General features: G+C 40.5%; 3 protein-coding genes across 8 annotated transcripts in view; all 3 read left to right on the plus strand.

Moving 5' to 3' along the window:
• arhgap4b (Rho GTPase activating protein 4b) overlaps positions 1-3888 on the plus strand; it is a 26478-nt gene extending 22590 nt beyond the window's left edge. For all 3 annotated transcript variants that reach the window (XM_058409985.1, XM_058409986.1, XM_058409987.1), the window contains exons 23-24: positions 1870-1954; positions 2116-3888. In XM_058409985.1, coding sequence (XP_058265968.1) covers positions 1870-1954; positions 2116-2334 — 304 coding nt within the window. In that variant the 3' untranslated portion in view covers positions 2335-3888. The remainder of the gene's footprint in view (positions 1-1869; positions 1955-2115) is intronic.
• A 2097-nt stretch (positions 3889-5985) lies between these two features.
• cav4b (caveolin 4b) lies at positions 5986-10581 on the plus strand. The gene is made up of 4 exons (XM_058410319.1): positions 5986-6214; positions 7532-7725; positions 8824-9011; positions 9166-10581. Exons 2-4 carry the CDS (start codon positions 7537-7539, stop codon positions 9314-9316), a joined length of 528 nt encoding a protein of 175 aa, XP_058266302.1. The 5' UTR covers positions 5986-6214; positions 7532-7536; the 3' UTR covers positions 9317-10581.
• A 2751-nt stretch (positions 10582-13332) lies between these two features.
• Positions 13333-24424, plus strand: ikbkg (inhibitor of nuclear factor kappa B kinase regulatory subunit gamma). Of its 4 annotated transcripts, none has more exons than XM_058410382.1 (14): positions 13333-13459; positions 14908-15101; positions 15203-15489; positions 15603-15674; positions 16224-16412; positions 19120-19181; positions 19386-19433; positions 19622-19724; positions 19811-19926; positions 20064-20216; positions 20661-20751; positions 20872-21015; positions 23255-23429; positions 23796-24424. In XM_058410382.1, the coding sequence occupies exons 2-14, from the start codon at positions 14918-14920 to the stop codon at positions 23918-23920; spliced, it is 1749 nt and encodes a 582-aa protein (XP_058266365.1). In that variant the 5' UTR covers positions 13333-13459; positions 14908-14917; the 3' UTR covers positions 23921-24424. The 4 variants fall into 4 exon arrangements, with proteins under 4 accessions (XP_058266365.1, XP_058266364.1, XP_058266366.1 ...); XM_058410381.1 differs by having other exon boundaries at positions 13339-13680; XM_058410383.1 differs by having other exon boundaries at positions 13341-13680; positions 23799-24424.
• Positions 24425-25215: the final 791 nt, after the last annotated feature.

Raw genomic sequence — 25215 nt, forward strand, 5'->3', positions numbered from 1 at the left:
TGAAAGACTGAAATCCTGCAGCGCCCGCAAGGTCCCCCTGCTCAGGAAAGATCATGTACAGGCCTGCCTGAAGTTTACCTTACCTGAAGTATTTGTTTGACCTGACCTTATTGAATTTTTTATTTATTTTTTATTTTTTAAGAAATATTTCTAAAGACAAGGTCAAGTTCATCCACACCAGACTCTGTCATCCATGTCTTTATGGACCTTGCTTTGGTCACTGGTGCACAGTCATGTTGGAAGAGGAAGGGGCCAGCTCCAAACTGTTCCCACAAAGTTGGGAGCATGGAATTGTCCAAAATGTCTTGGTATGCTGAAGCATTCAGAGTTCCTTTCACTGGAACTAAGGGGCCAAGCCCAGCTCCTGAAAAACAACCCCACACCATAATCCCCCCTCCACCAAACTTTACACTTGGCACAATGCAGTCAGACAAGTACCGTTCTCCTGGCAACTGCCAAACCCAGACTCGTCCATCAGATTGCCAGATGGAGAAGCGCGATTCGTCACTCCAGAGAACGCGTCTCCACTGCTCTAGAGTCCAGTGGCGGCGTGCTTTACACCACTGCATCCGACGCTTTGCATTGCACTTGGTGATGTATGGCTTGGATGCAGCTGCTCGGCCATGGAAACCCATTCCATGAAGCTCTCTGCGCACTGTTCTTGAGCTCATCTGAAGGCCACATGAAGTTTGGAGGTCTGTAGCGATTGACTCGGCAGAAAGTTGGCCACCTCTTCGCACTATGCGCCTCAGCATCCGCTGACCCGCTCCGTCAGTTTACGTGGCCTACCACTTCGTGGCTGAGTTGCTGTCGTTCCCAAACACTTCCATGTTCTTATAATACAGCTGACAGTTGACTGTGGAATATTTAGGAGCCAGGAAATTTCACGACTGGATTTGTTACACAGGTGGCATCCTATCACAGTTCCACGCTGGAATTCATTGAGCTCCTGAGAGTGACCCATTCTTTCACAAATGTTTGTAAAAACAGTCTGCATGCCTAGGTGCTTGATTTTATACACCTGTGGCCTTGAAGTGATTGGAACACCTGATTCTGATTATTTGGATGGGTGAGCGAATACTTTTACAATATAGTGTATATGATACCTTTGATAGCTCTGAAGCAGCTAGAGAGTGAGGCAGAGATACGGGAAGAGATGTTGTAGATGTTAAAGAACACCATCCCCATCATCAAACATGGAGGTGGAAACATTATGCTTTGGGGGTGTTTTTCTGCTAAGGGGACAGGACTGGGCAATGGCCATTGAAAATGGGTCATGGATGGGTATTTCAGCATGACAATGACCCAAAACGCACGGGCAATGCAACAAAGGAGTGGCTCAAGAAGGAGCACATTAAGATCCTGGAGTGTCCTAGCCAGTCTCCAGACCTTAATCCCATAGAAAATCTGTGGCGGGAGCTAAAGGTTCGAGTTGCCAAACGTCAGCCTCAAAAACCTTAATGATTTGGAGAGGATCTGCAAAGAGGAGTGGGACAAAATCCCTCCTGAGATGTGTCCAAACCTGGTGGCCAACTACAAGAAACGTCTGACCTCTGTGATTGCCAACAAGGGTTTATGTGAAGGGGTCAAATACTGATTTCACTCATTAAAATGCAAATCAATGTATACCTTTATTTAAATGTGTTTTTCTGGATTTTTGTTGTTATTCTGTCTCTCACTGTTCAAATAAACCTACCATTAAAATTATAGACTGGTCATTTCTTTGTCAGTGGACAAACGTACAAAATTAGCAGGGGAGCAAATCATTTTTTCCTTCACTGTACCACAAAATAAATAATTACTGAGTACATTTATTTAAATGGGAACAAGAGACAAATGATTGACCCTATAAACATGTTTTTTTTCCAGTCTACAGGAAAGGAGACATACTTTGGACAGCGTCAGGCCCATTGGAGGAACAGCAGAGAGACAGACAGTGCAGTCAGTTGATAAGGTCTAACTACATTTTCCAGCTTACTGTATTTTAGTATATAGAGCAGAACTGCTTACAGTGATCTGCAAAGAGCTGCTGGATTTCATCTCAAACAACTGAAGTAACTCTGACTCAACTGACTTGACTCTCTCTCTCTCTCTCTCTCTCTCTAACCCCCTCAGGAAGTCACCCGGCAGATGAACTCGGTATTCAAAGAGCTCCTTTCCCGGCAGCCTCCTCAAGACAGCAATGTTTCACCAGCTATGCCCTCTTCCTCCACTTCCTCCTCATCCTCCTCCTCCTCAGCATCCAGTGCACCTTCTCGGCAGTCCATAAAGAAGGCAGCAGGATTCAGCCTGCGCAGCCGAGGCCTCTTCAGACCCTCCGACCAGCAGGACTGATGGAGGAGGGATAAAAGAAAGAGCAGAAAATGCATGAATGGAAGGCAAGGGAAAGATCTACCACACAGCAGAGATTAATATATTTTTTCTAAAAGTATAATATGATGTTTGTGAGACCTCAATTCTGAAAAAAAAAAATTGTTTATGAAAAGTGACTTTGGTTCATGTAGTGCCAGTGACTCAGCCAGTCATTCATAATGGTATTGAAACTACTCACTGGTCATGCTACTGGTTTTGTTTGTGCTTAACATAAATGTAATGGTACGGTAATGTAGAACCTTTTTCTATCATTTGTTTTTGCCCCTGTTCCAATGATCATTTATTATAGTGATGTGCAGTGGAGTACCTCAATTCTTTTCTTGCATTCGTGTACTGTTTTTAACATGCCCTTGGAACAGCACTTCACACGTGGTACCCAGTCTTTTCAAACAGAAAAGAGCACTTGCTTGCTATGTGGCTATGTAGCAACCAATCTGAACTAATCTTTTTTGTGTCTTCTGGTCAATTTCTGGTATACACTGATCAGGCATAACATTATGACCACTGACCGGTGAAGTGAATGAGACTGATGATCTCCTCATCATGGCACCTGTTACTGGGTGGGATATATTAAGCAGCAAGTCAACATTTTGTCCTCAAAGTTGATGTTAGAAGCAGGAAAAATGGACAAGTGTAAGGATTTGAGTGATTTTGACCAAAAGGGCCAAATTGTGATGTCTAGACCACTGGATCAGAGCATCTCCAAAACTGCAGCTCTTGTGGGGTGTTGCCGGTCTGTGGTGGTCAGTATCTATCAAAAGTGTCCTTTAAGTCCTGTATAAAGGCCTCACCTCGCAACTTACAGGACTTAAAGGATCTGCTGCTAGCAATTTGGTGCCAGATACCACAGCACGCCTTCAGGGATCTAGAGGAGTCCATGAATCGATAGGTCAGGGCCGTTTTGGCAGCAAAAGGGGGAACCACCACAGTGGTCATAATGTTATGGCTGATCAGTGTATTATATAGTAGTGTTTAACTAAATCTCTCCAAGACATCATCTTGCTTTCACCTTAAATGTGCTGTTGATCCCTTTAAGGGGGAATAATGTGAGCGTTAATGAGGCCATGTTAAAAGCAGTTCTGGAAGGCAGTATTTTATGGTAGTGTACTGGTTTCTCTCTACAAACTGGAAAATCCACTGCTTTATTGCATTAATGTGACAAGTTTGTCACCTATTGCTCAGAGAAGGAACACCGCTATAAATATAAATTTCCATTCTGGCTGCAACTGGAATAGACTAAACTATTTTTTTGAAAATTAATATTTTTATAGTAATTGTTTTTTTTTAATGATTATTTTATTTTCCAAGTTAAACAATTCATTGTTTTACTTTTCATTTTGTTAGACGTTTATATTTGTTTGACCTGACCTTATTGAATTTTTTATTTATTTTTTATTTTTTAAGAAATATTTCTAAAGACGTGGAGTTGCATTAAAATCTAGACAAATCCCTTTCCTTTAAAAACAAACAAAAAAAGAGAGAGAGAGAACAAATGTATTAAAACATTGAAAATGATAGATTATGCAGTTTAATCTTGGATTAAGCGTTTTAAAAGGAAAATATAGAGCAGGCAGTAAGGGGAAAGAACTGGTTTTGGTTACTCCATACATTAGCGTGATCCCCCCACACCCCACCCACCCCATAGTCTTTATGTACTCATCTGTGTAATGTGAAATCTTCAAGTCAAAGATCATTGTACAAGAAGTGCAATAAGTGACACGTGCACACAAACACACGTGTGAAAACTTCTCATGTAGGAATAGTGCGATAACCAAAATAAGTGCTTCACTTCGCCGCACACAAACAACTTATCTTTGTCATGCGCAAAACATCTGCTGGAGATCCTCAAAGACGAGTGTATATGATACCTTTGATAGCTCAGAAGCAGCTAGAGAGTGAGGCAGAGATACGGGAAGAAATGTTGTAGATGTTGGAGGCAAAATGATTGACCAAACTGTGAATGAGCGGACGAAGGCACAGGTAGAACAGCAGCACTTTCACTTCCTGCTAAACCTCTGTGAACACCTCTGATGGGTTCCTCCTGCTTTACACCACTCAGAAGGGGGAGATAAATAGATATATAAATAGATATATTGATTAAAAGGCAGCTTAGCCTGTAAAGCTGCATACACAAGCAGGTCTGACTGGACCTGATTCATGTCTGTCAGTTTTTGCTAACTGAAGCAATGAACATGAGCTTAATTGGTCTTTGTGCCACTTCCAAGGATGAGCATCTCACAGTCCTATCAGGCTGACAAGCTAGCTAAGTGCATTCCATACAGGAAGCTACTGGAAGATTAAGGAAATTATTAGACTAAAAAACCTTAGCAACCTCAGCAATTTATGGTCCCGGAGATTGTACACACACACACACACACACACACACACACACACACATATATATATATATATATATATATATATATATATATATATATATATATATATATATATATATATATATATATATATATATATATATATATAAGGGAGGAAATAACACCATGAAATTTGTGTTAGTATTGTAGGTATATATGCTGCCTTACAAGCTGACTGGACCTTTTAGTCAATATCTGCTACACCTTTCTTTTCTTTTTTTTTGTGCCACTCACTCCTATATCCTTTCTGAAAATGTGTTTCATAATGTGTTACATAATGACCAATGTGTTACATCATGACTTGTTGTTGTTGTATGACTTGCAATATTATCACAATAAATGATGGATTTCATTCTAAAATACATCTGAGTTTTCTGTGTCCGTGTTTAATAACTCACCAAATATTTACAAAGGCACATTTATATAAGATTAGATATTACACGGTATCTCGGCCATCATTTGTCGAGTAAAAGCTTTCACTCAGTAATATGTGTTCATTGAGATACACTATATTGCCAAAAGTTTTGGGACACCCCTCCAGATCATTGAGTTCAGGTGTTGTTTTTCAGGGGTTGGACTCGGCCCCTTAGTTCCAGTGAAAGGAACTCTTAATGCTTCAGCTTCATACCAAGACATTTTGGACAATTTCATGCTCTTTGTGGGAACAGTTTGGGGATGACCCCTTCCTGTTCCAACATGACTGTACACCAGTGACCAAAGCAAGGTCCATAAAGACATGGATGAGTGAGTTTGGTGTGGAGGAACTTGACTGTCCTGCACAGAGTCCTGACCTCAACCCCATAGAACACCTTTGGGATGAATTAGAGTGGAGACTGCGAGCCATTCCATACACATGAATGTAATATGGAGTTGTCCCGCCCTTTGCAGCTATAACAGCTTCAAATCTTCTGGGAAGGCTTTCCACAAGGTTTAGGAGTGTGTTTATGGGAATTTGTGACCGTTGCTCTAGAAGCGCATTCGTGAGGTCAGGCACTGATGTTGGACGAGAAGGAGGGGTGTCCCAAAACTTTTGGCAATATAGTGTAGCTACCTTCTTTATTTTTAGTAGATTACCTAAAATAAAATGTGTGTGTGTATGTGTGTGTTTGGATTGTCTATTCAGTTGTAATGTGATCTCTCTTCCTCTATAGGCTCAGTCATTCCTTTCCCCAAAATAACCCAATGTTCCCCCTACTAATTCTTCCCTGAGCACAGACACATGCTTTCACACACCACACTTGACTGACACTCATGCTATATGATACAGGCGAGTGGTCAGGGAAAAAAAAAAAAGTGCGGGACTCTGTCATGTCTTCTTCTTCTTCTTCTTCTGCATTCTAGCTTATACTGTATTACAGACCAAGATATTTTTATGCATCTTATCTGCTTATCATATTATAAAGTGGGACCTGTGTCAGCAGATATAAATTGTACAGGAGTATACCAGGACTAAACTGCAGCGGGTAAGTGAGAAAATATTCACCCTTTCCGCTTAACTTGACACTAAAACACAAAAAACAGAAATAAAAGATTTAAGATACGTTGTTTTTAGTAAGTACATGAATCAGTCACTTTAGAGTAATGTGATTTAATGACAACTGGTTAGAATGGAAAGCCACAGTAAAGAAAGCATGTGACCAGACCTGTAAGTAAGACATTTCATACAGACTGTTCAGCCAAAGCAGCTGTCCTGCAACCGAGAATTAATAGAGGAACATGTTCGGATTATCCCATAGGTCCAGTTCCTTTAACTTATTACCACAAAACATTGTAAATGACCTGCATGAAACTTCGTAGATATTAATGTTCACAGCTTTTCCAAACTGGATAAGATCATTAATCTGTGGTATTTTCCATATACTAGATAGATAGATAGATAGATAGATAGATAGATAGATAGATAGATAGATAGATAGATAGATAGATAGATAGATAGATAGATAGATAGATAGATAGATAGATAGATAGATAGATAGATAGATAGATAGATAGATAGATAGATGTGCAAATGAACAAGTGCAGATAAATATATACATCAGTGAATAAGGCTATGTCAGTTAGTATGAGCACCTGCCTAATATTGTGTTGCTCCCCCTTTTGCTGCCGAAACAGCCCTGACCCATCGAGGCATGGACTCCACTAGATCCCTGAAGGTGTTAACTTACAGGATTTAAAGGACACTTTTGATAGATATAATAGATAATAGATATATGGTCAGTATCTATCAAAAGTATCCTTTAAGTCCCATGGAGGCTCCATCTCGCAACTTACAGGACTTGCTGCTAACATCTTGGTGCCAGATCCCACAGCACACCTTCAGGGATCTAGTGGAGTCCATGCCTCGACGGGTCAGGGCTGTTTCGGCAGCAAAAGGGAGAGCAACACAATATTAGGCAGGTGGTCATAATGTTATGCCTGATCAGTGTATTATATCAATCTAATCATATATTGCGTTTATTACACTTTCACGTGTTAGTAAGGTAAGTCCAGTCCTCTGAAGATGTCAGCTGTTATATCAGGTGTATAATCTCTTACAGTCAGCACTTCCTGTCATGATGTTTTTCATCCAGTGAAAGGATATAATTATTTATTTACTTGATGAATACGCCTGTCTGCATTAGTTATTTATATAATTGATGAATAGGCCTGTGTGCATTCACACATCCTAAATTAGCTTAATAATACAGGAGACCAATTACTTGTTCAGGCAGCCTTGTAAATTTTGAAAATCACTAAAGAATGTACTAATGAGTTGATGGTATGTTTGTATATGAATATAGTCACCATGATGTCTGATGAGTATTTGGTGGAGTGCAAGATAGATGATGATGATGACAGTGATGATGACTATGATGAAGAAGCGATGGAGATACATCCCACACCAACTCCACCACCACAGTTCTGCTCCAGCTCCCTAGCGTCCATAAGCCATTGTGAAACCAGAGACCCCTATGGAGTCAACAACCACTTGAGGGTGAGACGGCTAGATTTACCATAGGCAAAGTTTTCACCACCATTAAATGCCAAGGTGTTCCAAGGTAACATGACACAGAAGGTCCTGCTCAGAAGATAGATTATGACACATTAAAAATATGAGTTTCTGAATGATTACAGCATTGTGGCATCATTTCATTGCTTTCACCTCGTTATTATAATATTTTTCTAACAGGACTTGAAGACAGCATTAGATTTAGTTCTGATTTTTTTTGCTTAGCGTGTGAGCCTGTGTGTTTAATTGCTGTTTTTTTGTACACACCTTCAGCAATTTATAATAAATTCAGTTGGTTCTATTTCTGGACAAATTAAGTAGTGATTTAAAACACAGCCCCACCCTATCCTCCTTCTTCTTCTTTGGGCTTTTCCCTTCAGGTGTAGCCACAGCGAATCATCTCTCTCCACCTATCCCTATCTTCTGCATTCTCAACACTTGCACCCACTAGCTTCATATCCTCATTTATTCCATCCATATACCTCCTCTTTGGCCTTCCTCTTTGCCTCCTGCCTGGCAGCTCCATCTCCAACATTCTCCTACCAATATACTCACTCTCCCTCCTCTGAACATGTCCAAACCATCTTAATCTGGCCTCCCAAACGTCCCCCAAACGTCCAACATGAGCCGTCCCTCTGATGTACTCGCTCCAAATCCTGTCCAACCGTGTCACTCCCAAAGAGAACCTCAACATCTTCAGCTCTGCTACCTCCAGCTCTGACTCCTGTCTCTTCCTCAGTGACACTGTCTCTAAACCCTACAGCATGGGCGGTCTCACCACTATGGTTGTTAAGGGTGATTACATAAATGCTGTAATGCTGTTTACATTTCTGATTCTTTTTGGTTACACAAGCTTATTATCTGCGTGCTTGCTCATGCCCACAAGCTTCACATCTCTAAAAAACCTCTAGCTGACCTGATTGTCCCTCAGGATCCATATTATACCAAGCAAAATGAACAGTATCTGTATAAATATATATAATATATATATTGTTCCTTATAAATAATGTGTTCATATTCAGTTACACATGATTATTCTTTTCTCTCACTGCCTCTTTTTGCTTCCTCTTGTTGATACTACAGATGGACTTCAGTGATGTTTTGGCTGAGCCAGCCTCTACACACAGTTATGAACGTGTTTGGGTGTACAGTAGCATTGGGTTTGAGTCAGCACGGATCTGGAGTTACCGTTGCCTCACGGCACTTTTCGCAGTCCCCATTTCCTGCCTCTCTGGCTGTCTTTTTGCACTGCTGGCCTGCTTACACATCTGGTAAGCTTTATCTTCCGAAATCTCACACCTTCCACATTTTATGCTCTATGAAAAGCAATGCATATTTGTTGCAGCAATACCAGATACAAATATCATATAAATTCATGTAATAAACTTCTCACAGCTGTCTTGTTCCTCACTTCCTTTTTCTCAGGTGTGTGATGCCCTGTGTACAGGTCTGCCATACCTGTTTACCCTGTGTTCAGTCCCTGTGGATGAGTGTGGTGAACATCTTCATCATGCCACTCTTTATGTCTGCTGCTCGGTGTTGTAGTGGAATACATGTATTATTCTCTAATGAATGAGGAACATAGAAAATGAAATGCACTCCATGGCCGTTTTTGCTTAATTCACACATACATCCTTCGTGACATTTAAAAAATGCACAGTATTTCAAGGTTCAGTGCTCTTTTAGCACTTAAATATGTCTTCAGTGGAGTGAAAGTACTGGACTATGAGTGGAGTATACAGATAGTACAGTGTATTGGTGTTACACATGAACAAAGCAATAAGAATCCATCTTTCATTTTAATCCTTAAACTCAACTTGGACCAGTATTCCAGAGAATTCAGTACCTCTTCATTGCCCTTGTGCAAAATCATGATGTTTTCTCCTGTTGCTGTGTTTAGCAGCCTATGTCTGCTCATTGACCTGTTAGTTTATAACTTTATTATTTTCTGCTCATCAGGGTCAGGTCACTTTCACCTAGCTTGTAATTACATGCAGGCTTTGCAGAATAGAAAGGTCTGTTGTCAATGGCTTCAATGTTCAGTCTTATGATGGATATGCATTAACTCTATAACAGTGCTATTACACTAACCAGGCATAACATTATGACCACCTGCCTAATATTGTGTTGGTCCTGCCAAAACAGCCCTGACCCATCCTGCACTGTGTATCCTGACACCTTTCTATCAGAACCAGCATTAACTTCTTCAGCAACAGTAGCTTGTCTGTTGGATCGGATCACACGGGCCAGCCTTCTCTCCCCACGTGCATCAGTGAGCCTCGGCCTTCCATGACCCTGTCGCCGGTTCACCACTGTTCCTTCCTTGGACCACTTTTGATAGACAGTGACCACTGCAGACCGGGAACACCCCACAAGAGTTTTGGAGATGCTCTGATCCAGTGGTCTAGCCATCACAATTTGGTCCTTCTTGCTCAAATCCTTACGCTTGTTGAATGTTGTTAAATGTTGACTTGCTTCCTAATATATCCCACCCACTAACAGGTGTCATGATAAGGAATTCACCAGTCTTCACTTCACCTCTCTGTGGTCATAATGTTATACCTGATCAGTGTATATCGTCAGTATTTAGCATCAGTCGTATGATGGATATGCACTCTATTACTCTATTATATAATTACACTGTCTTTATCAATAACAGTGTTATTACAGTAAATGTTATACATTTTGGTTACACACTAGACTTTATTCAGAGAAAAAACACCTAGAATAGTGTTTTCCTTGTCCCTTGCTACAGCTAGACTGCATTTATATGCTACTGTTACTGTACTAATGTGTCTGCTTCACAGTTTCATTCAACAAGTTTTATCCATGTCTTTCAAATAAAACACTGATGATGATTAATCTCTCTCTCTCTCTCTCTCTCTCTCTCTCTTATTTTTCCTCTGAACTTTTTGAATTACAAATGAAGGGAAACAGACTACGCTCACAACCCTTACACTATATAAAAATTGGTGTACATCAAAATGCAACATATGTCATTTTTAGTCATCTTCAGTGTTCACACCTCACCCACACAGAGCATTCATTTCCACCTAGAACAGCGGAGTAACAGATTAACTGGATCTCTGTGAGCAGGGATTCCTCCTCTTGTATATTGCAGTGTGATTTATTTTAAAGCACTACAATGATGTGAGGTGATGTATTTTGGAGTCATCAATTTCATGTAATAATAACAAAACCACTTCACCCATGGAGGGCCTACGGAGGCCCTATGGAGGCCTCACTTGGCAACTTACAGGACTTAAAGGATCTGTTGCTAACATCTTGGTGCCAGACATCACAGCACACCTTCAGGGATCTAGTGGAGTCCATGCCTCGACAGGTCAGGGGGGGACCAACACAATATTAGGCAGGTGGTCATAATGTTATGCCTGATCAGTGTATCTTACCTTCTAGATCCTGTTTGCACTTTTGTATGCTAGTATCAGTGAGCCAGTGAGACAATGCACTGTATGCTGCTGCCATCTAATGGTGAGGTTTTTAGCGAAAGTGAATAAAATGAGGTATATCTACATATACTGTATGCTCCCTGATAGTCTGGATGGTGTCAGTGACAGAACTGAGTTGAGAAAGAACACCATAGTCCAGACCCAACAATATCCTTGATGCTGATGAACCATCTCAATATTTTTTTCCAACAATCTATTACACACATCATTTTTTTTAGTAAGAGAGAACATAGCAAATTGTATGTGACCACTGCTAATCTACTGATGGAGATAATGGGATGGAGAGATATCAAGGCTTTGGCAACAATCCTAAAGTTTACTGACTGTGATACAGCTTTGTTATGCACAATTTAGTAGTCCTGTTTTACCCTGTTATTGAGGAACAGGCTTACTGCACTTTGCACCTTCACACTGTCTCATCACCAAATTATTTTGCAAGCAAGTTTATGCGCTTCCTGTTATCTTTCCCATTAATCTTTCTAATGTATTTATCTAGTTCCCACCCAGTTCCCTGGAAAAACCTCATATAAGAGCTCACTGCAAACATCCTCCTTAGTCTCTTCCGTTCTGATGGACCCTCACTCGCTCTCTTTGGGGACTTTCAGAGTTCTTTCGTTCTTATACTCTTTTAACCAGACCTCCAATGACTGCACTCTGACACACAAGAGACATTAATGTTTCCTGCTCCACTTTTCAGATCATCACATTGTGTCTGTCACTTTCTCCTTCACTGCCCTGCCTATCATCAACTATTCATACCCTCCTGCTCTATAAATGCCACTCTATTTGCTCCTGCCTCTGCGGCTTCCAGCATCATAACAATCCTACCACACCCTGAAGAAGCATCTGCATCTGATCTGCATAAGCTCCATTTTACCTTACTTCTCAGCCACTAACCCTCCCAGCTCACACTGCTGACTCTGCCACCTTCTCTAATGAGATCAATCCTGTCACTTACACAATGCTCAACACCATCTTTTGAAGCTTATTCTCCTTCATCATATCCATAGTTAATGACATCTAATGCTGTACTGACTACCTTCAAAATAGAAATGGTCTTACTCATCCTGAAAATACCCACACTAGATATCTCAGATCTCAGCATCCAGTATCACTACATTCTTTATAAAGTTCTTGAATGTGTTTTATACAATCATTTATTTTGGGTAAGAAAAGCCATCAGTCTCCAGTCTGGCATCAAGGTCCACAAACATAGCCCTAGTGGCTGACACTGAGACGCTCATTTCGCAGAAACACACAGTCTGATAATAACATTTTAGAGTACATCTGGACAATCACCTAATCATTCTTTCCTCATATTGCTAACCTGACCTGGTCATGAATCAGGTGTATCCAGAGATCTTCCTCTATATGGAAGTCATTTAAATGCTTGTTGAATCCCGTGAATGCCCCTTAGTCTTCATTTATACCAATTTTTTTTTTACCCAGATTGACATTTTCTTCAATGAAACCACTCTGGTAAATTTGTGACATGTTTCTGTTGCTCTCCACAAGGTTTAGGAGTGTGTTTATGGAAATTTTCGACCATTCCTCTAGAAGCGCATTTGTGAGGTCAGGCACTGATGTTGGACGAGAAGGTCTGGCTCACAGTCTCCGCTCTAATTTATCGCAAAGGTGTTCTATGGGGTTGAGGTCAGGACTCTGTGCAGGCCAGTCAAGTTCCTCCACACCAAACTCACTCATCCATGTCTTTATGGACCTTGCTTTGGTCACTGGTGTGCAGTCATGTTGGAACAGGAAGGGGTCATCCCCAAACTGTTCCCAAAAAGCATGAAATTGTCCAAAATGTCTTGGTATGGAGTTCCTTTCATTGGAACTAAGTGACCGAGCCCAACCCCTGAAAAACAACACCTGAATGATTCAATGATTTAGAGGGGTGTCCCAAAACTTTTGGCAATATCGCGTATGCATGATTTACTCCGTCTCCCTTGGTCACTGATGGAACAATTTGTGCACTCTGGAGTTGCAAATATAGCTGATTAAATGTGAGTGTATATATAAAATAAAAATTAGCGTGTGTAAAAGCGCGTGCCTTTTGTTTGTAGGCGTAGAAAATGTGTCCCAGATTCGAGCGCATGAAATATTTGCGCATGCGCAGTGCGTGTCGGGCAGGAAACGCAGGTCGGGTAGTGACAGGGCTCTGCGGCGGCAGCGCTGCTGTGATGAAGTGCGGAAGAAACAAGGGGAATTCCTCAGAACTATCCACCTACATGAACATATAGAACTGAGTAAGCCTTCTAGCAAGCTAGTCTGTACGCCACGTTTATTTTAAATATGTTACCAGAATCTGGAAGCCATTGTTAATCACTAACGGAGAGGGTGTTTGTCAACGCTTTTTTGTCGCCTCAACAAGTCTTCCGCACACAGAGCAACGCTAAGTTAGCTGCTATCTGTTTTGCTAGCCAGCTAACTCGGCTAAAGCTATACGATACGCTTTAAGGACTGCCAGGTAAAAATGGATTTGGGTTTCGGTTTTTGTATTTTTTCTTTTTAAATCTGATTCAATGTTTATTGTTCTTCGTTCGTCTTGGGGTGTTATCTGCGTTGGTGATGTTTTATTAGCTGTGTACTTAGTTCTCTTATCTTGCTAGCCAGGTAGCTAGTTAACTAGCTAAAAATACAGCTAGCCGGTGAGAGAAATGTCACTGTGGCGCCTAGGAATCACGTTTAATTTGTGAACATACGCGTGATTATTAGATGTGTCCGCCTGCTGTCCGTCACAGTCACAGCTGAAGGTCAGTGGTGGATAGATTAGTCCATTATCATTGGCAGAAGTTTACAAATGAAATGGTCATAATCAAGTGAAGTGAAAGTTTAATCGAAGTCCAAGTCAGGATTGACTTCTCTCAGCTGTGGGATTTACACTGACCTTGCCCTTATTTAGGGTTTTAACAGTCGAGAAAGTGTAAAAGACACCTAGAATAATACAGGTCGAGATTGAATGTATGTTTTTGTACGAGTTTCTAAACTCTGTAACCACAAACACACATATACATAGTGTGTCATGTCTTTATTCTAATGGTCATTTTACACACGATCATGTATAGAAAGAAAAATAACGATGCTTCTTGTGACTCATCCTGTGCTTATTAAATTTGCATGCAGGTAAATAGTCTCTAGACCAGTGCTTTTCTGTAGCAGACATGGCTGGTATCCTCCCACAAAACAATCCAGCCCTCTTAAAATCTTGAGCTCAGCTCAAATCTCTGATGTTTCGTGCAGTATGCATTTTTATATGCAGTCTGTGTGTGCATATGAAGCAGCAGGTTAGTGAGTATTTGGATGTACTGAGACTTTGTTTATGCTTGTCATGCTTGTGAAATCTACGTATAAATTTAAAAACAAGCTCTGGTTTAATTGCTTTGCCTCTTATTTCGTCAGTTTGCTAAGCCGTTGTTAAATGTTTGAGATTTGGCATGTGAGGTGTGGTGTCTTTCCTGAACGCTGTTGACTAATGTGTAAATCACTCAAAGCCTTTGTGACTCGATCTCCCTGACTTTCTGTTTAAAAAGGAAGTTCACCAGCATACGGAATTAAATCACGGGCAGTTTTAATCAGTCAGAAATGAGTAAGCTGTAGAAAGAACAAAGATGACAGTTACTAGCAATGAGGTTTGGAGTAAAATGTAACGCTCGGGAGTTCCATTCACAAATATGCTGCGTTCTGTGTGTCTTAGGTCCTAGATCATGGTCCAGCCCCAGCCTTACGGGGTCAACGCCTTCCAGTGGGACATGGCAGGAGAGGAAGCAGTGGGGGCTGCCAGTCAGGGCTCACTAACGAATAGTTCTCAAGGATCACTAAGAGTGCCACCTGAATTAGCTGGACATGAAGTGGTCAGCAGACTTCTTTTGGATAACCACCAGTTACGAGGTATGGCAAACCGTTTCATTCAAAATGACTAGCACAGTGTCAGATTGTTGTATTTCTGTGTCATTTGTGCTGGCTTTTTGACTTTTCTGACTCTTTTACAGAGGCACTAAAAAGGAGCAATGATGCCCTGAAAAACAGGTGTGAGGAAATGGAGGGATGGCAGCGAAGATCTAGGGAGGAAAGAGAGTTTCTGAGTGGCAAGTTTCGCGACGCAAGGGCTTTGGTTGAGCGGCTGGCTCAGGAGAATAAGAATTTGCTGGGCAAGCTCAACTCCAATGGCAGTCAAGTCGTACCCCAAGGCGTTGATGTTGGCACAGAGACAGCCTGTCAGAATCGGAACCAAGAGAGTTCCCGTGCAGACAGTAACGGACTATCAGATGATCCTAATGTAAGTCTACACAAACAGCGTCAAATCTTTTTTTTTACACTCAGACATTAATTAAACATGGCATCTATCCAAAATCTGATTCCTATTTGTTTGTTATTGCCTTTCGTTACCAGGACTTAGCCGTGAGTGAGCGGAAGGTGGATACAGAACAAGACACTGACAGACAGGCAATGCCTCGAAGTTTGGTAGAGAACACATGTTTTCCACTATACACCACAATGTTTCTAGTTTATAATGTCTATTCATGTCTTTGTTTAGGCATCTAGTGAGAATAGTTCCCTCAATAGTTATATTCACAGTTTTGGTGAAAGCTTGCCCTATGGGCGAGAGAGCAGGCCCTGTCAGGTAAGCCTGTCCCCACCCTCCCAAACTCTTTCAACTGGGTGCCTGCTTCCATGGGACTGGAATTTTAGTTTATTTTCTTCCACCTGCTCCATGTTGCTCTTTTTTTTGCCATAATAAAAGGTGTTATTCTGCACTGCTCCAGGCACTATGATTATCATAATACAGCTTAATTTTGGTCACACAAGCTTGATAGACGATTCTGCACTGTGCATGCATTTACTAAGTTAAACATGGTTGTTACTGTGGGTAGGGGTGAAAAAGGAAACTTGTTCTTGGTTTCAGTACTCTAAACCTAAACCTAACCCTAACCCCACTTAGCTTTCTTTTGAGTATGCCTGACTAAGAGTGTTGCTGGTTTGCTAACTCCATACACCTCTTGTGTTCTGTAGCCAAGTGAAGGTTCTAACGATATCCTAAGGATACTGAAGAGTCATAAAGAGAAGCTGGAGGAAGGAATGAGAGAGCTTAAGAGAAGAAATGAGGAACTGGATAAGGCGAAAATGGAGAGAGAAAAAGAAATCGAATGCCTTCATAATACTGTGGACCAGCTACGCTTCAAACTGATGCAGCTTACTCAGGTGCTTTCATTTTGCATTCACTATATACTACCGCTAAACCACATGACCTGAATCACTGGTAAACTTTTCTTTAACTTGGTGGATTAACAGAACTAAATAGCTGAGTGCCATCAAAATAAATATTAAAAACAGAAATAGTTAGTATTTGTATAAATTCTGTGCAAGCTCTAGAGAGCTTGTGAAGTGCTCAAACCAGCCCATATGACACAAACGCACCAAAAAACAATCACACAAAGTCACATTTTTGAATGTTGGTTTAGTTAACTGAAATTCTTGACCAGCCAAATATTTTTGGACACTTCACCATCACTCCCATACGTGGGCCTTCACTGTTGCCATGAGGTTGCACATGATTCTATAGTATGTCTTTGTATGCTGTTCCATAGGAGTGTCAAACAGCCACATCAGCATTTCTTCTATAAACTGATACCAATAATCCAGGCTCTAAGGAAGTGCATGCACTACTGGGTAATAACATTTATTATAGGCCTACTGATTATAATAAAAGTTTAGTTTATGAATCCGTTCCTTTTTTAATCACATTTTATTGCATAACAGCAGCTGTTATGAGAAATAGTATTAGCCAGTTGGGATTATGCATTTCTCCTATTTCTGGTCTATAAGACAGATACACCGATCAGCCATAACATTATGACCAGTTAGAGGTGAAGTGAATAAGACTGATGATCTCCTCATCATGGCACCTGTTAGTGGGCGGGATATATTAAGCAGCAAGTCAACATTTTGTCCTCAAAGTTGATGTTAGAAGCAGGAAAAATGGACAAGTGTAAGGATTTGAGCTTTGAGTTTGACCAAAAGGGCCAAATTGTGATGGCTAGACCACTGGATCAGAGCATCTCCAATACTGCAGTGGTCAGTATCTATCAAAGTGGTCCAAGGAAGGAACCGTGGTGAACCGGAGACAGGGTCATGGGCGGCCGAGGCTCATTGATGCACGTGGGGAGTGAAGGCTGGGCCGTGTGATCCGATCCAACAGACGAGCTACTGTTGCTCAAATTGCTGAAGAACTTAATGCTGGTTCTGATAGAAAGGGGTCAGAATACACAGTGCAGGACGGGTCAGGGCTGTTTTAGCAGCGAAAAGGAGGACCAACACAATATTATGCAGGTGGTCATAATGTTTTGCCTGATCGGTGTAGTAGGAAGTAGAAAAGTGTTTTTTTTTTTTTTTTTTTTTTAACACAACTGAGCTATTGAGGGTTATGGGCCATGCTCAGGGGCAGCAACAGCTTATTGGTCCTAAGATTTAAACTGGCAGGTTTCCGATCAGTAAGCCAACCTGTTTTGTTGTATCATATTGTGCCTTTAAATACCAGTTACCAGTTTGATTGTACAGATCAGGACAGCAGTCAGGATTTTAATTTGTCATTTCCTCATTCCACTGACATTCATTTCTGTTTACGCCACTGCCAGCACAACACACAACTCGTATTTGGCTAGTCCTAGAGAACCCAGAGTGCATGTATATATACGATGGTTTATGGTAACTGCCCTTTGGATGAGGGAATAAAAGCTTGCTGTTTGTCAGTTTTAGTTAAGCACTGTGATGTATAAGCTTCCTCTTGCTGTACAGTGGTGGTGGCTCTGCTGTGGATCTGATATGAGTTCTGGTTAGTGTTGACACCCAGTGTACTGCAGGCTATTTCAGTATTTCCAAGTTCACATGGGTCAGAAGAAACAAGTCTGTGGGCCTTTTGTGGTTGATACATGCTGTAGCATTACACTTTCCCTTCAATGGGACTATCCCTTCGTTTACACTAACAAGTGACATGTCATTCATGTAGTATGTAGTTTGTGTCTTGGGGTCGGTGTGGAGCGAGCACTGCTGTTGTTGTCTGAGGGTGTGTACTATCTTTCTGGCTTTGATAAGAAAGAGTCATGGCCTGTTAATCTTTAATAATGTACTTTTAATGCATTGCGATATTGTAATAAAGTGAAAAAATATGTTACATGGCAGGTATATTCATATGGAAAAAAGAAATCAACTTGCGTCTCTGATCTCTGACCTTGTCGTGTGTCGTACACATTCAGTGAAATACGAAAGCACACCTTAGATATTCCTAAACAGGAATAACAACAAATCTCAGGTGACAAAAACTAGACGTTAACCTTAACTATGTCCATATTTCAACTTCTATCTATATACTGTCCACATCCATCCACCCATCTCACTGTCCATTTTACTATCAATATTCTGCTTATTTCATTTATGTTCTATTCTATTGTTGTTTTTTATTCTTTTTTTATTTTTATAGATTGTATAATGATAGTCTATTTTATATTATATTTTGTATTATATTCTTTTTTTTTAAATACTTGCTTCTTATTTTAGCTTCTTTTTTCTACTAGTTTATTTCTTATATTTTGTTCTACTTTCACATTTTTATTTAAATTATTTCTGATATTTTTATATTCTAATTTTACATTTTTTTAAGAATTGTATTATATTTTATATTCTAGTTTTTCATTTTTATTTAAATTATTTCTTATATTTTTATATTCTAGTTTTCTTTTACTTTAAATTGTATTTCTTATACTTTATATTCTAGTTTTACATTTTTATTTCCATCACAGGACAGTCGTTTGTTCACATCTTTCCACGTCATGTCACACTGTGTATGATTGTGTATGTGACAAAGTTTTGAAACAGATTTAAATATGGAAATATTTTTTTTATTTTTTTCCAGACTGGTGCTGTAACAGAGGAAACATTTCAGAAAACAAATGCTTATACAGTCTCTCCAGAAAGGTACAGTCCTATCACTAGATTTCTTTTTTTTATTTTGTTTTTTGTAATGGCCAGTAAGGACTCAGTTCTGCACTGTGTGTGGGTTCTGTTCAGGGTTTGACAATAACTAACCTCCACTTGATTACTGTACATGATTCAAACTTTTTCTTAGTGACTGTCCCAAATCAAGTTCATCTTAACCTTCTGCTCCATGTGTCTGCTTAGCTTTCACTTGGCTAAACTAACAGAACAGCTTCAGGCTACTCAAGGCAGGTGAGGAGAGCTGTGCTTCACTGTATGTGTGCATGTACAGTACCTCCTTCCCTTTGTTGAGTCGCCACCGGTCCATTTAGAGCATGTGTATTTGCTGTTTAAAAATAAGGAACACAATTTGATAAGGTATTCTTAAAGAAAGGTGTTGATTTGGATGTATAAGCCTTTTATTTGTTCTTTTTGCGTAGGTATCGAGAGCTTCAGGAAAAACTGAATCTACTAGAACAGAACACAATGCAGAGGGATAGAACAGAGGCTCTACTCAAACAGAAAGAGAAGGATTATATTCAGGTATGCAGACACAAATACTGCTTTTCGCATCTCTCGGACAATTGTGCGTTGTTCACTTGTGCAAATTGGTCTGTTTCGTTTTGCAGCTGACCAAGGACAGTGAGGCTCTGAGGGCTCAGGTCACTTCTCTACTTGGTGAGCTGAAAGAACGCCAAGCATCCCTAGACAAGTGTGAAGAAGATAAAAGACGTTTAGAAGAAAGGCGAGTGAACATGTTGGGTGCACATATGCACATTTGAGTATTGTGTGTGTGTGTGTGTGTGTGTGTCATGGTCAATAGCCACAGCAATGATTTAAACACACATGCATGTTTGATTTTGGCAATGCGTATTTCCTTAGGCTGTGCTGTAAGACAGAGAACCTGCAGACTTTGGAGCGCGATATGGAGGAGCAAAAGAAGCAGCATTGTGTAACCGTGGACAAGTTCCTTTTGCAGACACAAAACCTGGAGGCAGCATTGAAGAAAGAGCGGGGTGTCATTGTGGAGGAAAGGTGAGGCCCAAAATGGTGCTGCTGCTGATTTTCTAGAGGTGACAAATAAGAGGGTGATGCTACAGTGATTTTATTGAGTACTTTGCTCAGTAAATTAATTTTTGTTGAACAGTTTTGTTGAACTTTGTCAGAAGGATACAGAATGACTGCACAAACTTTGTTAAAAAAAAAAACCTAGGTGAAAGTATTTCTAAATTGAAATGCACTCATTTTGTTTATTACTCTGCTAACACAGGGATTTAACAGTAAAAGAAATGTGTTCTTTTTTTGGCAAATCTGTCATATACCAGTACAGGTCCAGTTATCGACTCAGTGTTGAATCAGTGCGTTCTTTCAAGCATACTGTCCACCTGCTAGTAACGACATGTGTTCATATCCAGCTTGATGAATATTGACTGGTTTGATCTTTAATTTCATTTTTTCCGTCTGTTCATTCCTTTCTAGGAGGAAGCTAGCTCAGCTCCAACATGCTTACACCTGTCTCTTTCAGGATTATGACACCAAACTGAAAACCGAAAAACTAGCCAATCACAGGGTGTGTGAAATGATTTAGTCATTTAACATTAATATATTTTAACTAATTGTAATTGGAGTGATTACATATAAGGAAGCTGGGTAGCTCAGGCAGTGATAATGTTGTTCTCTCTGTCTATAGAGTGGAGAAACCGAGACGCTTTCTCATAGACTAGAGGAAGCTGAGAAAGCTCTGGCCTTGAAACAAGCTCACATCGACAAACTCAAGGAAGAACTGGAGCAACAGAGGACCTTACAGGAGACCATTGAAGTGCTCACAGCACAGGTCAGCAGGAAAAAATATGCAAACCCTCATCCTTCAATGCAGCTGTATTTTTATTTTCATCAGCTGGATCTCTGATTTGATTTGTGAGAGAGAAATGTGCTGATGTGCTTGGTCTTATTTATTAAGCATTTACCAAAGATCAGTTCAGGAGATTTGTTTACAATAAAAAGTAGTCAGCAATTTAAACATGTTGCAAAGCCATCTTTTCCGGCCGGCTCCCTGGCAACATAAGCAAACTCAACAACAGTGGTGGGGTCTCAATGACAAAGTGGAATGTTTCTGTTTTACACTGCTGTTGTTTTAACCCGTGTTGGGAGGCAAAGCTGCTCGGTGTACTTGTACATCTTTCTAGGGGCGTGGTGCAAGTGCCAAAAATAGTAAGATTGTGGTTTGTGCTTGCTGGTCTCCTGCTGCACTAATTAAGGCAAGCACTTCTACAGTCATGAAAATAAGTTGGAAAGGTAGGCCAGATATGTGCTTATGTTTCAGTGATACCGAAATTGCAAAGCCTAGGGCAAACCACAAACAGGAGGTATGTTCTAAAACACAATTAAAAAAATACACAGATATGTGGGATAATGTAAAGTACAGTGAAGACCAGCAATGGCAAGTTTTTCTTTTGTAACATATACAGTAGAACCTCATAGAGTGTAGAGGTACACCTGTAGAGTACTTACAAATTGGGTTATGTCCAAAAAAATTCGCCTCCTACGAACACCCATTTTTTTCGGAGTACGACCCAAGAACCACCAACTCAAGCCTCCGGCTCTCAGGTAAACAAAAGCACACGTGTCAGTTCTGATCAGTCTCCGGTCGTGATCGTATGGGCACCAAGTAGCTGTGAATGTTATTGTGTCCTTTTCTCGATATTATTTGTATTATTCTACGCAAAATAATTCCAGCATGGCCCCTTAGAAAGTGCAGAGTGGTAGTGATAGTGGGAAGAAGGTGATAAAGAAAATAACCATCAAATGAAATGATTATATATTGGCAAGCATGAACGCGTGTCTGATCTCACTACGCAGTATAATATGGCTAGGTCGACGATCTCGATAATTTTGAAAAACAAAGAGGCCAACAAAGCAGCTGATGTGGCAAAAGGGGTTACTGTTTTAATGAATCAAATAACCATAAAAAATAAAAAGTTTCATATGGTTCATAGTGATCGGGAACACATTCATTCTGTTTACACGTATTCCTATGAGGAAAAATAAATAAGCCTACGACCCAATTGAGTCGCGACCAGAATTTAGGAACGAATTATGTTTGTACTCCGAGGTTCTAGTGTAAAAAAATAATAGACTCAAGTTTAGATTCTAACTATTATTTGAGTCTCAGATTAACTGCATAAGACTTGGGCTCCTGAACTTTCATTCTGAGTAACAAGAATACAATATATTGCCAAAAGTTTTGGGACGTCTGCCTTTACATGCACATGAATGTAATATGGAGTTGTCCCGCCCTTTGCAGCTATAACAGTTTCAACTCTTCTGGGAAGGCTTTCCACAAGGTTTAGGAGTGTGTTTATGGGAATTTTTGACCATTCCACTTGAAGGGTATTTCTGAGGTCAGGCACTGACGAGAAGGACGAGAAGGTCTGGCTCACAGTCTCCACTCTAATTCATCCCAAAGGTGTTCTATGGGGTTGAGGTCAGGACTCTGTGCAGGCCAGTCAAGTTCCTCCACACCAAACTCACTCATCCATGTCTTTATGGACCTTGCTTTGGTCACTGGTGTGCAGTCATGTTGGAACAGGAAGGGGTCATCCCCAAACTGTTCCCACAAAGAGCATGAAATTGTCCAAAATGTCTTGGTATGAAGCTGAAGCATTAAGAGTTCCTTTCACTTGAACTAAGGGGCCGAGCCCAACCCCTGAAAAACAACACCTGAACTCAATGATTTCAAAACCTTTGGTAATATAGTGTATATTCCACCAACCATTTCCCTGGAAATCTGAAGCTATAAATATCCCTAAGATACATGCTGTTAATGTTGTAGATGACTGGAAAAATAGTGTTTACTAGATAAAAGATTTAAGAAAAAAAAACAAAACAGATTTTCTCCTCAGGTTAGCATTCTCTTCTCTCTTTAGCTTGTCTAATCAACTAGCATCCATCATATACAACTAAATATCTGTTTCATCCATTTGCCATATAATGCCAGCCTCCCCTTTCTATGGGAAGTCTGTGAGACAGCCCAAACTGCATCCATGTCTTCACACACGTGTCCTCTTTCTCAGGCGGAGATCTACAAGTCCGACTTCCAGGCAGAGAGACGGGCGCGGGAGGAGCTCAACCAAAAGAAGGAGGAGCTGCAGGAAAAACTCAACCAAACACTCACTGAACTCAATCTCCACAAGCAGGAGAAGATGCAGCAACGACACATGGACAGTTACAGACCTCTTCCACCACCTGGTATATACTTTAATATCTCCTCTGTTATTCATCACTACCTCTGTGTTCACATTAACAAGCGACAAGTCTCACTTGCAGTTTGTGTCTTGCGACTGCTCTTGTTTTCACTTGTGGACATGCTGTGGTCAGTGTGTGTCACTAAAATCAGGACACTCATGCATGTGCATGGGAAATGAATCGTCATGTGTCACTCCCCAGTCAGAATATAAGGCTTGTGACATAAATAGCATACTTATACACATTCAAAATCAGTGCCTGGCCAGCAGATGATGGTGCTGTAAGAGTGTTCACTGGAATATCTCATCTATTGTGTTGCTGTACTTTGCTTTCTGTGTCTTACTGGTCTGTTTTTTTCTTCTCTGGTAGCAGTAATTCCAGGAGGAGGAGGGATACAACAGCCAAATCGTAATGAATACCAGTGTCCTAAGTGTCAGTACAATGCTCCGGACATGGACACCCTGCAGATTCACGTCATGGACTGTATCCAGTGAGAAGAGGAGAGCCGCACGTAGAGAATAACGAGCATGAGCTACGGGGATGGAATCCCATCACAGCAAATTTAGCGTAAACAATCTTAAGCACAAAAAAAAAAAATCAATGAACAGAATTGTTTTTGTAAAAGAACAGGCCTCATTATTGCCTTTGCAGCTGACCAAAAAGAAGAAGAAGATGCTCAGCAGTTGCAACGGACATTTTTATTTCAGCGAGCTAGAACTGTCCGTAGTGTACTATTTGACATAGTATATTAGTTAACTGTTAGAAAAGTTGTTGTACTGCCTCTGTGTGACAGTGTGGTGTGACGTACTGCACGTGTTTCTCATGTACAGCACAAATCTGTCGGTGACACCAGTCCTTTTCTAAATGTGCTCTCTGTCTCTCTGAATGTATGGATTCATATCATTGTGTGTTAATATTGTCTGTAATCATGCTTGAATGTATTAAATACTTTGTACAGACTATTATGGAGAGATTTAAAGATTAAAAATCGAAATCGATCCTGGAGAAATATCACTTTAATGCAAAAATCTGATGCAGGTTTAATCTGAGGAAATAAAACAGGTTCATGACCGATAAAAACACACACGATCCTCACTTCAGGCCGTGATGACAAGTGTGAGCTCCAGGGTTATGTTGGTGCAGGCGTTACTGATATTTATCATGTTGGAGAAACGTCATCATGTTGTCCAGCTCTGAACATTGGTTTGTATCATGTCCATACTGACAACAGGAGAGATGTCGGGAAGATCCGAAAAAATAACTGGCTGACCGGTGCAATTACAATGCAAAGATTATATTACTATAATCAGGACTCCTCAAGGGGAAAATATAAACAGCTGAAGAGTGTCTCTCTTTTTTTCTCTCTCTCTTTCTCTCTCTCTCTCTGTCTCTGCATGTCTGAGTGCCTCTCTCTGTTAAAATATTGAATATTGCCAAAGCATTTTTATATAAATAGATAAAATGTCAGTGCATCACTCACTCCAAACAGAATAAATACTTTTCAGTCTCTCTCTCTCTCTCTCTCTCTCTCTCCAACTGCATTTTTAAACTGGTCAGTTCCATGTGCCATATATACACTATATAGCCAAAGGTTTTGGGACGTCTGCCTTTACATGCACGTGAATGTAATATGGAGTTGTCCCGCCCTTTGCAGCTATAACAGCTTCAACTCTTCTGGGAAGGCTTTCCACAAGGTTTAGGAGTGTGTTTATGGGAATTTTTGACCGTTCCTCTAGAAGTGCATTTGTGAGGTCAGGCACTGATGTTGGACGAGAAGGTCTGGCTCACA

The sequence above is a fragment of the Hemibagrus wyckioides genome, linkage group LG15, assembly GCF_019097595.1.
Source record: "Hemibagrus wyckioides isolate EC202008001 linkage group LG15, SWU_Hwy_1.0, whole genome shotgun sequence".
Classification (NCBI taxonomy): domain Eukaryota; kingdom Metazoa; phylum Chordata; class Actinopteri; order Siluriformes; family Bagridae; genus Hemibagrus; species Hemibagrus wyckioides.

What these genes read in the sequence shown, in the direction of transcription:
- cav4b (XM_058410319.1), top strand. Translation starts at nt 7,537, where the DNA reads ATGATGTCTGATGAGTATTTGGTGGAGTGCAAGATAGATGATGATGAT. An exon ending in GAGTCAACAACCACTTGAGG is followed by an intron (nt 7,726 to 8,823) that starts GTGAGACGGCTA and finishes TTGATACTACAG; the next exon opens with ATGGACTTCAGTGATGTTTT. An exon ending in CTGGCCTGCTTACACATCTG is followed by an intron (nt 9,012 to 9,165) that starts GTAAGCTTTATC and finishes CCTTTTTCTCAG; the next exon opens with GTGTGTGATGCCCTGTGTAC.
- ikbkg (XM_058410382.1), top strand. Translation starts at nt 14,918, where the DNA reads ATGGTCCAGCCCCAGCCTTACGGGGTCAACGCCTTCCAGTGGGACATG. An exon ending in AGGCAATGCCTCGAAGTTTG is followed by an intron (nt 15,675 to 16,223) that starts GTAGAGAACACA and finishes TGTGTTCTGTAG; the next exon opens with CCAAGTGAAGGTTCTAACGA. An exon ending in AAAAACTAGCCAATCACAGG is followed by an intron (nt 20,752 to 20,871) that starts GTGTGTGAAATG and finishes CTCTGTCTATAG; the next exon opens with AGTGGAGAAACCGAGACGCT.